The sequence below is a fragment of the Clupea harengus genome, chromosome 13 (genome assembly GCF_900700415.2).
Source record: "Clupea harengus chromosome 13, Ch_v2.0.2, whole genome shotgun sequence".
NCBI lineage: Eukaryota > Metazoa > Chordata > Actinopteri > Clupeiformes > Clupeidae > Clupea > Clupea harengus.
This window is the reverse complement of record NC_045164.1, coordinates 22,189,030-22,201,740: the sequence shown is the minus strand read 5'-3', so window position 1 is coordinate 22,201,740 and position 12,711 is coordinate 22,189,030. Positions and strand designations below refer to the sequence as shown.

The following is a 12,711-nucleotide window of genomic DNA, read 5'->3' as shown; positions in this document are numbered from 1 at the left end:
GTGTTTGGCTCCATTTATCTGCAAACACCTACAGCTACACCAAATGTGTTCTCAGTACAGGAAAAAGAGACAAAAGACCATATTATTAAGCCACGGTAAAGAAACAAGGGATCTAGATATCATTAACTACAAATAAAAGGCTCTTAATCATAAATAAATAGGACTCCATACATGTAATTCCAGCAATTAAATGAGAGAGCCTACTTATTTTGTATCACTCTAAGTGAGTTTTGTCCTTGAAGGTATTTTCACTACATGATATTCTACATGTGTTGCAACTGTCAAAATTAATTAAAAACAATTAAATCACACAATTTGTAAATACATTTTTTTTTACAGATTTTTTCTTTAATGAGTAAATTGAAGTAATTACATCTTTATTGAATTCCTTTCACACATTAAATGTAAACGTTTGCTACACAGCGATTAACCTTTAGCACAGGTAATACAAAATATAAGAACAAAACGATAATCATCGTCTACAGAATTTCCGATTGAAAACCAAGATACACGTTTCAATACTTTAGATTGACACAAAATTAAACACAGGCATATTTAGAATAAAGTATATTCCAGACAGATATAGATCAATAGATTTTGTGTGATAGTAAATTTGTTTAATGGATATATCGTAAAGAAATATGCCTGTGTGGAATTAAGAAATAAGTGATCTAAATTTTCCTTGCTCCACAAAGTTGAGGTAGAGGTACATTTCTATTTCTGTACTGAAACCAAATCAATGTGCTTTTACCAATTGCATTCGTACAACGTTATTTACACTGAAGTGAAAAGATACTAAGTGAATGGTCGGTGTGTTTAATCTGTGCATTTTTTTTTACTCAAAACTTGCTGAGTTTACCTTTGTCGGAATGCTGTGTTTCTCTTCTCCACCAGTAGAAGGCGCACATGGTTAACCGTAAACGCTTCGCCTCCAAAGATCCTCAAAACAACTTTTGATTGTGTGAAACATCTTGTGTTACCCTTGAAATGTTTCATCAAGACTCCCCTATCATATTACTCACAACTACGTGGCCATATAAATTAGGTATGATGTAAAATTATAATGCGCAGTGCGTTTGGATAGGTTATACTTTTTTTTCCCAAAGTGGTGACAAACTAATTCTAATTCTGCTAAAACACCATGTTCATGTAATGAGTTGACATATATTTAAACTAAAACTACCCTTTACGCCTAAAGGAAAAAGATAGGCTACCTTTTTGAGAAACAATTTAAATGTGATGTAAGAAAACACTTTAAGGGTGGCAAACAACTCAGTTTTTAAAATGACCATATCCCTTTTCCAAATTGTTGCCTAATGAGGTACACTTCAACAATCGCAGCAGCTCTTTTGAGATTTCATCTCTGCTTCTCAGTAAGTGACGTTATGTCAGTAAAAAGTAACATTAAACGAGTTTACAATTGAATGTTTATTTTATAAACTGCAGAGAAAATTTCGAATTAAATGTACAAGTTAATAATTTAATTTAAGAAGAAGTTGTTTGTGTGTATTAAGGTAGGATATCTTATATTTTTAACCAATTTCGTACTGGCCGTTTCAATCAGTCTACTGCGCTCCAAAATACGTTTCAGTAGCCTCTATGTACGGTTACTTTTAAATCACTCTTCTGCTGGTTTTTAAAGACAAGCGGGTTATTATTTCTTCTCTTACCGGTAATGTTTTTAAAATGTCCTGAAATGCTCATTTTGGTAACACAAGGTTGAATTCAGGGCTGCCTGGCCTCATGCGCATTTCAACAAGTTTCCCGCAGATTGCTGCGGGGGTTGTTAAGACTGACCTCCGTTTGACTTTTGAACCACTTCGCCAGTTGCTTTCAATGGGAACGCTCAAAGGAAAAGGAAAATTAAGAGGAGCAACAAATATTAGGACATAATGGGTATTTCGACAAAAGTAGTTAGTTCCACAAAGCAAATTTGCAAACGTTAGTCTGAAACTTAATCTGCATACATACACGCAGACAGCAGTACGTTCATAAAGTCTATAATATAATATGTATTTGCTTTTTAAGTGTTTATACATTTTGTAGAATTGTCAAATGGTCATATAATCTTAGATCCAACTGAAAACACACATTTAGATCACGGGGCCTATGCCTTAATCGTGTTAAATAGTGCAGCCTAATGCTACGTTAATTTGCTAAAATATTTTCACACAACCATTGTTAGCTGAAGATTTGCATACATACTTCTTGTCTCATTAAGAGTAATACTTTCAGACAATGGATCATAGTTTAACAGCAAACGTATGTTTTATTATAAAGGACACTCCACTGCCAACTGATTTAATAATAGTACTGAGGATTACAAGTCCTCCAGAGGCTTATTCTGCCGAGATTATGGAGTTTATTCTTTGATGCATGCTAAAATGTGTTGACTCTTAGTTTAAGTCAACCTAAGGAGTGAAAGTTTTCGCCTGCATTGCGGTTTAGGGCGTCCTTTTATATATGCTAATTGAAGCAACTTAATTACTTTATAATGCCATTCTGGTACTGTGACAGCAGTTAAGTGTTGACATAATACGGCTTTCATGCCATTTTAGGATGAAGCCTTATAGTGTGGCTTTTCATGGGCAACGTGACGCAAACCGACAATAGTTGCTTTATCTTACATTTTTGAATTCTATATCCTTTAAAATTAACGCGGAAATTTAAACGAATAATACCATTATTACTTAGCGTCAAAATATTCAATCACACAGAGGATTTTCATATATTTCAAATGCAGTTTACATTGGTTCTTCTTAGACAGTAGTAATCCAAAACCAACCGAGTATGTTTTCAAAGAGAAACACTTACCCATCAATTTAAAGTTTTCAGCGCATAGGCCTACGCAGTGCACAAGTGTATAACCAACTACGCGAACTCGTTAAATAAAACGTTTCCTTTATTCTTGAGTTTACGTTCCCTAGAGTTTCACTATCAGACTTTGTATCCGTCGACCGAGTTGCACCATGCGTCCTATCCTGCGCTTTGCTGCGCGCTTTGGGAATTAAATAGTCATTTCATGCCTGTAAATTTGACCGAAGATCCCAGTGCTCCACAGCCACGGGAACTGCTGGCTGTGACAGAGGCTTGCATTATCTGATATGACACTGTTGCAGGCACAAAACGCTTCTGATCGATGACAGATGCTTCTTAGGCAAACTTCATACACCTTGTCACCTTGTCATTTGAATACAAATAACATGTTACGCACTTCGACATAAAGCCGCCCTGCTTAAAGCTGAATTAGATGCTTGATTAAACATAATATGATGAATTTTCAATGACAAGGGATAAGCCTAAAAGTGAACGTTCAAATTTAACTTTATTCTTAGGCTTTTAAAAACATTCACAGAGAACTTAGGCAAAAATCTTTATCGTTATCAGAATTATACACAGTGCTTAAATGACAACCTAACTTTAGTGTAAGAAGACCTAAATAAGCAAGTGCATTACACCGTATACCGTGGGATTTGCTGATGATGAAGATAATTATTTTATCATGCAGGTTTTCTTAAAGATAGCATCGGATTACACGAAACAGTATTTGGCAACTTTTGTCACCTTATGAGATAAGACTACTTCAACATGAATGAATGAACAGCATATATGAATCTCTATGCACCCATTCCATCCCATATAACACAGGAGTACAAGAGGTCTACATTAGAATCTTAAGTAAGTGAAGTCGAGGTCCATTTCTAAAATATGATGAAATACAAAATTCAAAACAAAACCTTACATATAAGTGTGGTGTGTGTGTGTGTGTGTGTGTGCGTGTGTATGTGTGTGTGTATATGTGTGTGTAGGAGAGAGAGACAGAGAGAGACAGAGACAGAGACAGAGACAGAAAGAGAGACAGAGAAGGACCGAGTAAAAGTATGTCATAAGTATGAATTTACAGAATGTATAAAGGACCCTTTTCTGTTTCTTGATGATATTTTCATTCTCGACCCCCCTTCATATTTGGCCTTACAGCGATTGATCACTTCATAATTGATCATTTCTAAAACCAATGGAAAGCTTGCCTCAGAACAGAGCCCTTTCATTGGCTATTCCCCCTAAACCCTAAACCTTACAGTCACATGGGTCAGCCCATTTTCATCTGATGGGGGTGTTTTCAACCGCGTGTAGTAATATCCGTACACCTTACTCCTCTTAAGTATGCGATTGAAATAATTTGCTTACTCCGCACATATAAAGCGTGTTTGTTGAACATTATATTATAATTGCATAATTAAAGAGTTATGTAAAATAACAGATGAAATGTACCTGACTCTCCGTGGGAACATCCAAACGCACGAAACTATCCATAAATGAATTCCATATATTCTGTAGTCAAATAAATTAGCTGCGGAATTTTCTCCAACTGCAAGTTGTGGTTTTGACAATCAGATAGGCTACACATATAGCATTTCTGGGAACAGTCGCAAGTCCAGTGAGTACATGAGATGCAGCCAGCTCAGCATGCATCTACGAAGGGTGAAAATGTTATGTCGGCAGTGCTCTCTGAAGTCCTGGATGATGGTATATTTTAAATAAATTACGTTTATGATGGTGCTGCACTTATCTCACAACAACAGTTCTCATTACATACTGTATGGTTCCAGGGCGCATGATGATAGTTAAATTACTTTCATATAAATCCGTAAGGTAGTCTTCGGGAGAGTATTCTGTAAAATATATCAGGATCTATTGTGCAGCACAACATGATAAAACAAAACGACTGCACCCCCAAAGGTAAAACATTAAAATGCGGCTGGATCCAGAGCGGAGTGTGTTGATGGTATCCCACAGAATGAATTCAAAACTCGCATACAAGGCAGCGCTTTCAAATGTCCTCCTACGTATCTCACCCCCTTCTCTGGGAGAGACTTGCTCTAGCCCACTGCATTGTGTAAGACGCGACCTGTTATGGCCACCACTACTTCCGGGTTTCGGCAGTCCCGTCTAGATTCAGTCCTCTGCTGCCTTCAACATACACTCATTGTACACAAACGGGCGAGCAAGCTCGCAGCATCGATCGTGGCTCCTTTAAGAAAAACTAAGCCAGAATTATCACCCCACCTCCTCTTGATCTCATTTAGAGGCTATTGCATACAAAATCAACTCAGGAGCTGAGAGTGATCAAAGAAACGCGAGAGATTCATTTTTGTGTGCATTTGTGTATTAACATTAGGTGTGCTAACCAGTCGAAGCGCGCGGAGGATCATCATTCATTCAGTACTTTGACAAGCTCGCCTTTGATTGACAACTGGAGTGGCAGAAAGCCACGAGACTCTAGTTTTGTTTGAGGGCTGTTTTCTTACTGGTTTGGAGAAGATTTGTGCGCTCCCCGTTGCTGTCCTGGGGAAAGCAGAGGACGTGTTTGCTTGGCTTTGGCTGAACTTGAGCTGAAGGACTTGACTTCATCGCTCCCTTGAAAAGACATACGGATTTTTTCTTAAAAAGCCTCGCGTTTGGAATTTGCGTGTTTATTTCTTCTTCACCCTGGCCTCATAGGGGATATATTTGAAGTGAAAGGAAGACGAGGGAGAGAGGAGGGCGATGGCGCAGAGGGTACGTACTCCCAAAAGTTTCTGCGGCTCTGTGTGATAGAATGAAACGTGGCCGATGACAGAGGCACAGCCAAACTTTCTCTAGTTTGTCTGGTATGACTGCCAGCATTATGTTTTGGCGTCTTTGCCAGTACATTCACGCACCTAGATATTTGTCACAGCTTCAACTACTTAGAGATCTGAAAACTTTATCAACATTAGTTATTGCGAAGTAGTTGTGCTACGTCTTATTGTTGAGTACAGACAGGGAGAGACAACACTAAATTCTTTTCCCATTTTGAGCTGTGGACAGTTCTTCTAATTTCTGGACTACATTGTGCTTTTATGGTACTCTATGTGTCCATGAGTCCACAGTGTAGATCCCATGTAACCTTTGTGACATATCCTTGATTCACGACATATTTAATCAGTAGTAGTTCAACCCACAATTGTATAGAATAATTAATTGATTGGGACTAATTATTCCACAGTTTGCACACGTCAGTAGCGCACATCTTAATAACAGTCCTGTAATTCGGGATTTCGTGTATGTAACTAGGAAATCTTACACATGGTTTGAGTTAACTTTGCATTTGTAAATACAATTCTAACGATTCCAAAGTGAAGCTCATAGACTAATACAAGGCGCAGACCGTTTGCATGTAAAGATGAGGGCACAGAAACACCATTCGGATAGTTTACACCTTTACAGCTGTAAGGTTCGGACGTGCTAATTCCTTTTATTCTCACTTTCCCTGATATTAGCTTGTCACTTTCTGTTAACATCATGAATAATAATTTTTTTTTGCATTAATTCGTTAAAGAAACAATGCTAAAGTTTTGTTATACGAGTTGTTCCAAAGCTCCACTTAATTCACTTTAAATTAATGTATGCAGAGATATATTACGGGTGTCTACTATGTATTTACCCTTATGTATAAAGTACAATATTTGATTAGTTTTGTTTTTAATTATAGGTAATATAAATGCAGTTGCCATAAGTTGCATGCAAAACACATTATGATAGCCATATTCTTGAATATTTAAACAATCCTCACAAGCAAAGTGGTATAAGAGCAATAATGATCCTTGGCCTGCATAGTTTTATGATTATTACGTGTGATTAACTAAAATGTAGTCAAACTGAGCTTACCCTGCGTTATAACACGTTTGTTTTAGAATTTTAGTTCAGAAAACTTTTCACAGTGTAAGATCAAAAATATATTAATTGAACAAATGAGTTGTGTTATATAGCACAGCACATGAGTAACAACATTGCAGTTATACGTTTGGATATTGTATTTACACTAGAACACATAATGGAGCGAAGAGAAATAATTGGCCTACTTTTCCAACTTTTAGCCATGTTTTCTGGTCATAATACCAGTAATAAATTCGGCCTACCACGGGTTGAATTTTCCTGTAGCATGTAAGTATTTTCAGTGGGTAATTTCCCTGTGTTTGTTGTGTGTGCAGTACGAAGATTTACCCCACTATGGGATGGACGCAGTAGGATTGTCGACTGCGATGTATCAGGATCACCACGGCGCCAGAGCCATGCCGGCTGTCCACCTGAACCATGGTCCCCAGCTCCACTCGCACCAGTACCCGCACACAGCGCACAGCAACGCCATGCCGCCCAGTATGGGCTCCTCAGTCAACGATGCTCTTAAAAGAGATAAAGACTCCATTTACGGGTAGGTTTTTAACTGTCAAGCACATATATCTTTCACTGAACTCGGTGCGTGTACAAACATGTATTGGTCATTGGCGAGAGATTACAGTCACGAGGCCGAGCGGAGAGGCTATAAAACCGAGTATAATAGTATAGGTTTCCACGCAAGCTTAAGTTCAACCCTGACACCCTTATGTCAGCTCAGCGTTTTTGGCTGTTGATTTTTGTGGTGGTGGTTGTTGTTGCAATTCCCGTATTCACAGAGTCTCTTTCCTGGCTTGGCCATCATGGGCATGTTGGTGATTTGTTTAAATTGTTACAGAATGAGTTGGACGTGACCTGGATAACTGAATATCGTTTTGAAACACAATGCTATTTTTGAAAGACACTTTTTAACAATATTTCCCATGCGGAGTCATTGTTGAAAGATATGAGAGAATTAAAACCAGCATTCAAACAGCTACTATATGTACAGTTACATTTGGCCGAGGAAGCGACATCAAACCCGTACACTTTTAATACCATTTTTAACGTCTCATATATCATAGCCTGTATGGGTAAAGTATTGGTTAATACTGATGTAGGCTACTCACTCAATATGGATAGTATGATATTATCTGAACTTCCAAAATGTATTTTACAACAATATGCTCATGCATATGTCTGAGTATACCTAAGTAGTGGAAAGTATTTTTGGAATTGTTATTTTGACCAAATATTCGACAGATGGCAAGTTTGGCCTAAACCAGACAGTGTAGGCGACCGATAGTGGGTCGCTGTTGCCATATTTTCTTGCCATCCTTTCTAAATATGTTGCACTGAAGTGCGATATATTTGCGAGACAACACAAAACATGATAATGACAAATGAAACAATGAATACTCGAAAATAAACAAATTGTTGTTAAGGCTCATGAAAAAGTCATGGCGCAGTACGGTGCTAGGCGTGAGAATGCGTGCGCACTTAGGGTAACTCGACTGTATTTATAATGCATTTTCTGAGTTAATGTAGCTTATGTTTTACCCAGTGGCTCGGGCCTGTATTGGGTATCTGTGAGGATACTATCATATGTTGTTTAATTAACCTTATCACAATTTTGACCCTTACCTTTCCTTCCAGTGACATTTGCGTTTGTATTTTATTTTGCAGGCATCCCCTATTCCCTCTTTTAGCACTGATTTTTGAGAAATGTGAATTAGCAACTTGCACACCTAGAGAGCCTGGGGTGGCAGGAGGCGACGTCTGCTCATCAGAGTCTTTCAATGAAGATATAGCAGTGTTTGCGAAACAGGTCAGAGTTTGTTGCTTACACTTAAGTTTTACTTTCTTTTTTTTTCTTTTTGTGTGAAACACTGTAAAACTAATGACGTTGGCATTCAAACAAGTGCACAGTTTTAATTATTTTTTAAAAGTGATTTTATTTGGCTTAATGGTAGGCTATCATATTCAGTTGTATATGTAGGCCATGTGTTGTTAATAACGTAATCTAAGAGTTGTATTTGTGATATTTTAGATCCGAGCAGAAAAACCGTTATTTTCATCGAATCCAGAGCTGGATAATCTGGTAAGCGCAAAATTCATTTGATTAACAAACAGACGTGTGGATGGTGAATTAGAACGAGGGACATTATTGTGTATTTTATCATGGTAGTACTTAAAAGCCGTGTTCCAGTCCAGCAGTTTAAAGTCACAATGTACAAAATAGTCTATGTAGGCCTAGCCTACCTCCAATAGGATACTTGATTTGATTTCACGATAGCCTCGGTTGTCATCACAGATAACCGTCTTTGTTGCCGCCATTAGAGGGCTGTCACATGACTTTGAACTCATTTTTTTCAATGAAAAGTTTTTTTATGCAAATAGTTTCACTTCCAGGTCCCCCATTCACATGAGTTCTATCCATATTTATTTTACATGTTAGACATAGCCTAGCCCTCAGCCCACAGGCCAAACATTTACTGTGATCTTATGCACAGCTGATAGCGCTCTTTTGATAAAACGATTCTTCACAAATTGCTGAAGCCTATTAAAATACATTTAAATACAATCCATAACCTGGAAGGTGATTATGAGCTTTCCATGAAATCCTCGCACATAAACCATTTCAGCGGTTGTCATTATTTTAGTCCTGAGATGCTTTTTTCACCATATTTGAGTACGCGCTTAACTTTTATTGTTATTTTAATTTTTCAGATGATACAAGCCATCCAAGTTTTACGATTTCATCTTTTGGAGCTGGAGAAGGTAATATTCCCTCACCGCCACTGGCCTCTTCTGTTCCTCAGACCTATGGGTTCTATTTGCATAAATGTATTTTTCCTGGTCTGTTGTAATTAGTGTCAGAATCAATCATGGCACCCATTTCTCTTCCGAGTTTAATTACAATGCAAGCTGCTAAAACTGGAACAGATACCTTTTAGCAATAATCTCAATTTACTACCACATTGCCTTTTATTTGGGCGTATGGACGGAGTAGTGGAAATATCATGCAAGCCGAATAAAGTCAAGAACATTGATTAGCTTACTGTAGTGGTCGCCTTGTGGAGCTATATGGATCGGTCGGTATGATGTCAGCGAGATTTAATTTGCCATCCCACATGCATCCGCTTATGGTTTGCATCTAGGGCCAGTTTTAGTAATGAACTGGGATTTTACGTGTTATTTTAATAATACAGACTCACATGACTGACGCATGTGATCAGTGGCATAACTCTTATACTTCCACGTGGACATTTACACTTGGCACTCAATGCCAATATTGTCATAATATCCATTATAGCTTCAATTGTTCACATTTATGGCCCTTGGTGGAGGGGTGGCCAAATGCCTCCTTTCCCTTGCACGCCTGAGACGATCTGACTCCCTGGAAAGTAGGTGGTAATGAAATAACTAGACGAAATTAAACAGTTTACCTTAAATGTCACTCAAGCAGGTCATCCCTCTAATGGCCACAACCCCGGGAGCAGATGAATTTAACACGGGTGTTGAATATGTTGTAGCCCGTGAGTCGTCTTGTCACTGTCAATTTTCTGCGATATCTCTATTTTGCGAGAAAATAAAGTTCTTCCAAATTCTGCATGCATCTGGACACACAGGAGCATTGCAACATCGCTCCCTGCCATTTGGGGCGTTTTACCATGTCAAAGGGAGTTCTGGTTGCACTTGTCAATTCTCTGTGATGTCCCTTTGTGATTTCGTGTGTTCCCTTTTGTGTCTATAGGTACATGAACTCTGTGACAATTTCTGTCACCGGTACATCAGCTGCTTGAAGGGCAAGATGCCCATCGACTTGGTTATAGATGACAGAGAAGGAGGATCAAAATCAGACAGCGAAGAAATCACAAGATCATCGGGGCCCCTTGATCAGGTATGTGGCGGTTTTTTTTCTCTTCCTTTCTGTGGAGAAAAAAATGCAGGCTATTCAGCGTGTCTTCTGGGTCACTACTCTGCCGCGCTGCTATTTGCATACGATTAAGGCTGTTTTAGCCTCCATCGGAATGAAAATTTTTGAATAATGTAGCCATTATTGCTTCATTAAGGTTTGCTCCCGGAACCGACCTGAGGAGATTAGCTTGTGAAAGCATCGCCATAAACTTGACCTGTTTCATGTCGATTTTAATTTAGTCGTCTCCCTTTTCTTTCTCTCCTCTCTCCTTTTTAAATCGAGCCTGAGTGTTATCTACAGTGCTTATCTATTACCACGTAACCATATGCAGAGGTTGGAAATGAGTTGGGCGCATTCGTGGAGAGCGCTGGTGCGGCTTTAGAGTAGTTAGGTGCTTTGGATTTTCTGCTATTTTTTCACGCTTCATTAGTTCTCTCATCAGTATTTTTCCTTAGACATGAGCGCCCATTGCTTCTCTCAGGCGTGTTGCTTTTTGAACGCATGGGTTGGTTGGTTGGTTGGTTGGAGTACTACTGTGTGCTGAAGCGCTGTGTTTTAATGTCTTAGGTTTAGTTAGAGCATATGGAAACAACCGAAATATTCTTCTACTCAATTTTATGCACCCAGTGCATTGTGATGTCCACTTTTGAGATAGTGGATGTTGGTGAAGTATACGATCAGATCAGAGGAACATGTCATGGCAACTAAAGCTATTAGGAAATAAATGATGTATTTAGCAGACTTCTACTTTTTAAATTCTCTGTATGTAAGAAATATGTGTCCTATGAGAGACATTGCATAAAGGAAAAAAATCTAAGCGTTCGTATGAGGAGGATTAGCAGATACACCAGCATAAAACGTAATGAACCGATTAGGATAAATAATTTAAATCCATGAATTTCCATATGGCTGAGTGATCGACTGGAGCCTCGGCCGGCTGGAGTGTTCTGGTGCGTGCGTCGGTCTCAAGCCTCTGTTGTGGAGTGAAAACCCCAGCGAACAGTTTCATTCATGACCAAACAGGGACCGAAATGGAACGACCTCTGGCTGCCAGCTCGTTTGGTCTCTGCTGTAGGCTATTAATGGTTATGGTAATGAGCAGATCGCCTCTGATACTTATACATTTAATCCAAAACTTGAATTAAATAACACGTTGCCATGCGCGCGCATAAGTGTTTCCTTGAACACGATTCTTTGGGGAAGCAATTGTCAAGAAGTTTTGAATTGACAAATTTGAGATAGGAGGGGAATTAAAGGGATATAAATAGACTTTGCGGAGACCCTTGGGTTTCTAGGTGTAAGACGTGAGCTGAGCAAATTATGTTGTGCTCCGGGGCAGGGATTTGGATATTTAATTGACTTTAAGATGATGACATGTCCTATTTTTGCCTAATGATGGTCTTCTATAGTACCTAAATATTGAGGCTAATGTCCTATATGTTTACAGTATTTCCCTACGCCTCTCAGTGCTTCAGAGTTGTCAAACTTTTCTTGCGTAAATGAAAAGTGGATAGGTGTATATTCGGCACAATATTAGCACTACGCACGGCAAGGTTGTGTTAAATGCTGTGGGGTGGACAGAATACAGTTGTATAACTTGAGATAACCAGATGCGTAGTACGCATTCGCTACTCTCAGATTCATCGACGTTAATTGGGGCAGTAGTTGCACACCAGCTGAATATATGTATCTCTTCTTTTAGTGTGACTCCAGTCTTCGGTTGTTAGTCGGTGACATCCTTAACGAATTTGCGTCCTGTGTGCATTATCTCGTTCCATATGTATTTTTAATATATGCCCTCGGGCATAACGTTGAATTGGACTGGAAAAAATGGTCTTTGTGCAAATTCTCAACAATGTTAACAAGAGGGTGAAGGCAAGCTCATTTATTCATAAACCAATTTATTCCAGCAAGGATTCGGCAGCAGTAAAAAAAAAAAAAAAACATCGCCAGAAAAAAAATACACAGAATTTATTAAACTCTTTGGTTGAACTCTGCTCTATGTTTTCGTTCTCTGTGCGCCCAAGCATCGTATCAATAATGTCCCGGCTCCCCTCATCCGGGGTCTCTCTCTCTCTCTCTGATTGTTTTGCAATTCTGACGTTAGAAGCTGT

General features: G+C 38.7%; 1 protein-coding gene across 1 annotated transcript in view; it reads left to right on the top strand.

Moving 5' to 3' along the window:
* Window positions 1-4,929: 4,929 nt before the first annotated feature.
* Window positions 4,930-12,711, top strand: part of meis1b (Meis homeobox 1 b) — a 74,755-nt gene continuing 66,973 nt past the window's right edge. Inside the window, exons 1-6 of the mRNA XM_012819917.3 lie at window positions 4,930-5,559; window positions 7,014-7,234; window positions 8,362-8,503; window positions 8,726-8,776; window positions 9,406-9,456; window positions 10,433-10,579. Of these exons, the coding sequence (XP_012675371.1) occupies window positions 5,548-5,559; window positions 7,014-7,234; window positions 8,362-8,503; window positions 8,726-8,776; window positions 9,406-9,456; window positions 10,433-10,579 (624 nt within the window). The 5' untranslated portion in view covers window positions 4,930-5,547. The remainder of the gene's footprint in view (window positions 5,560-7,013; window positions 7,235-8,361; window positions 8,504-8,725; window positions 8,777-9,405; window positions 9,457-10,432; window positions 10,580-12,711) is intronic.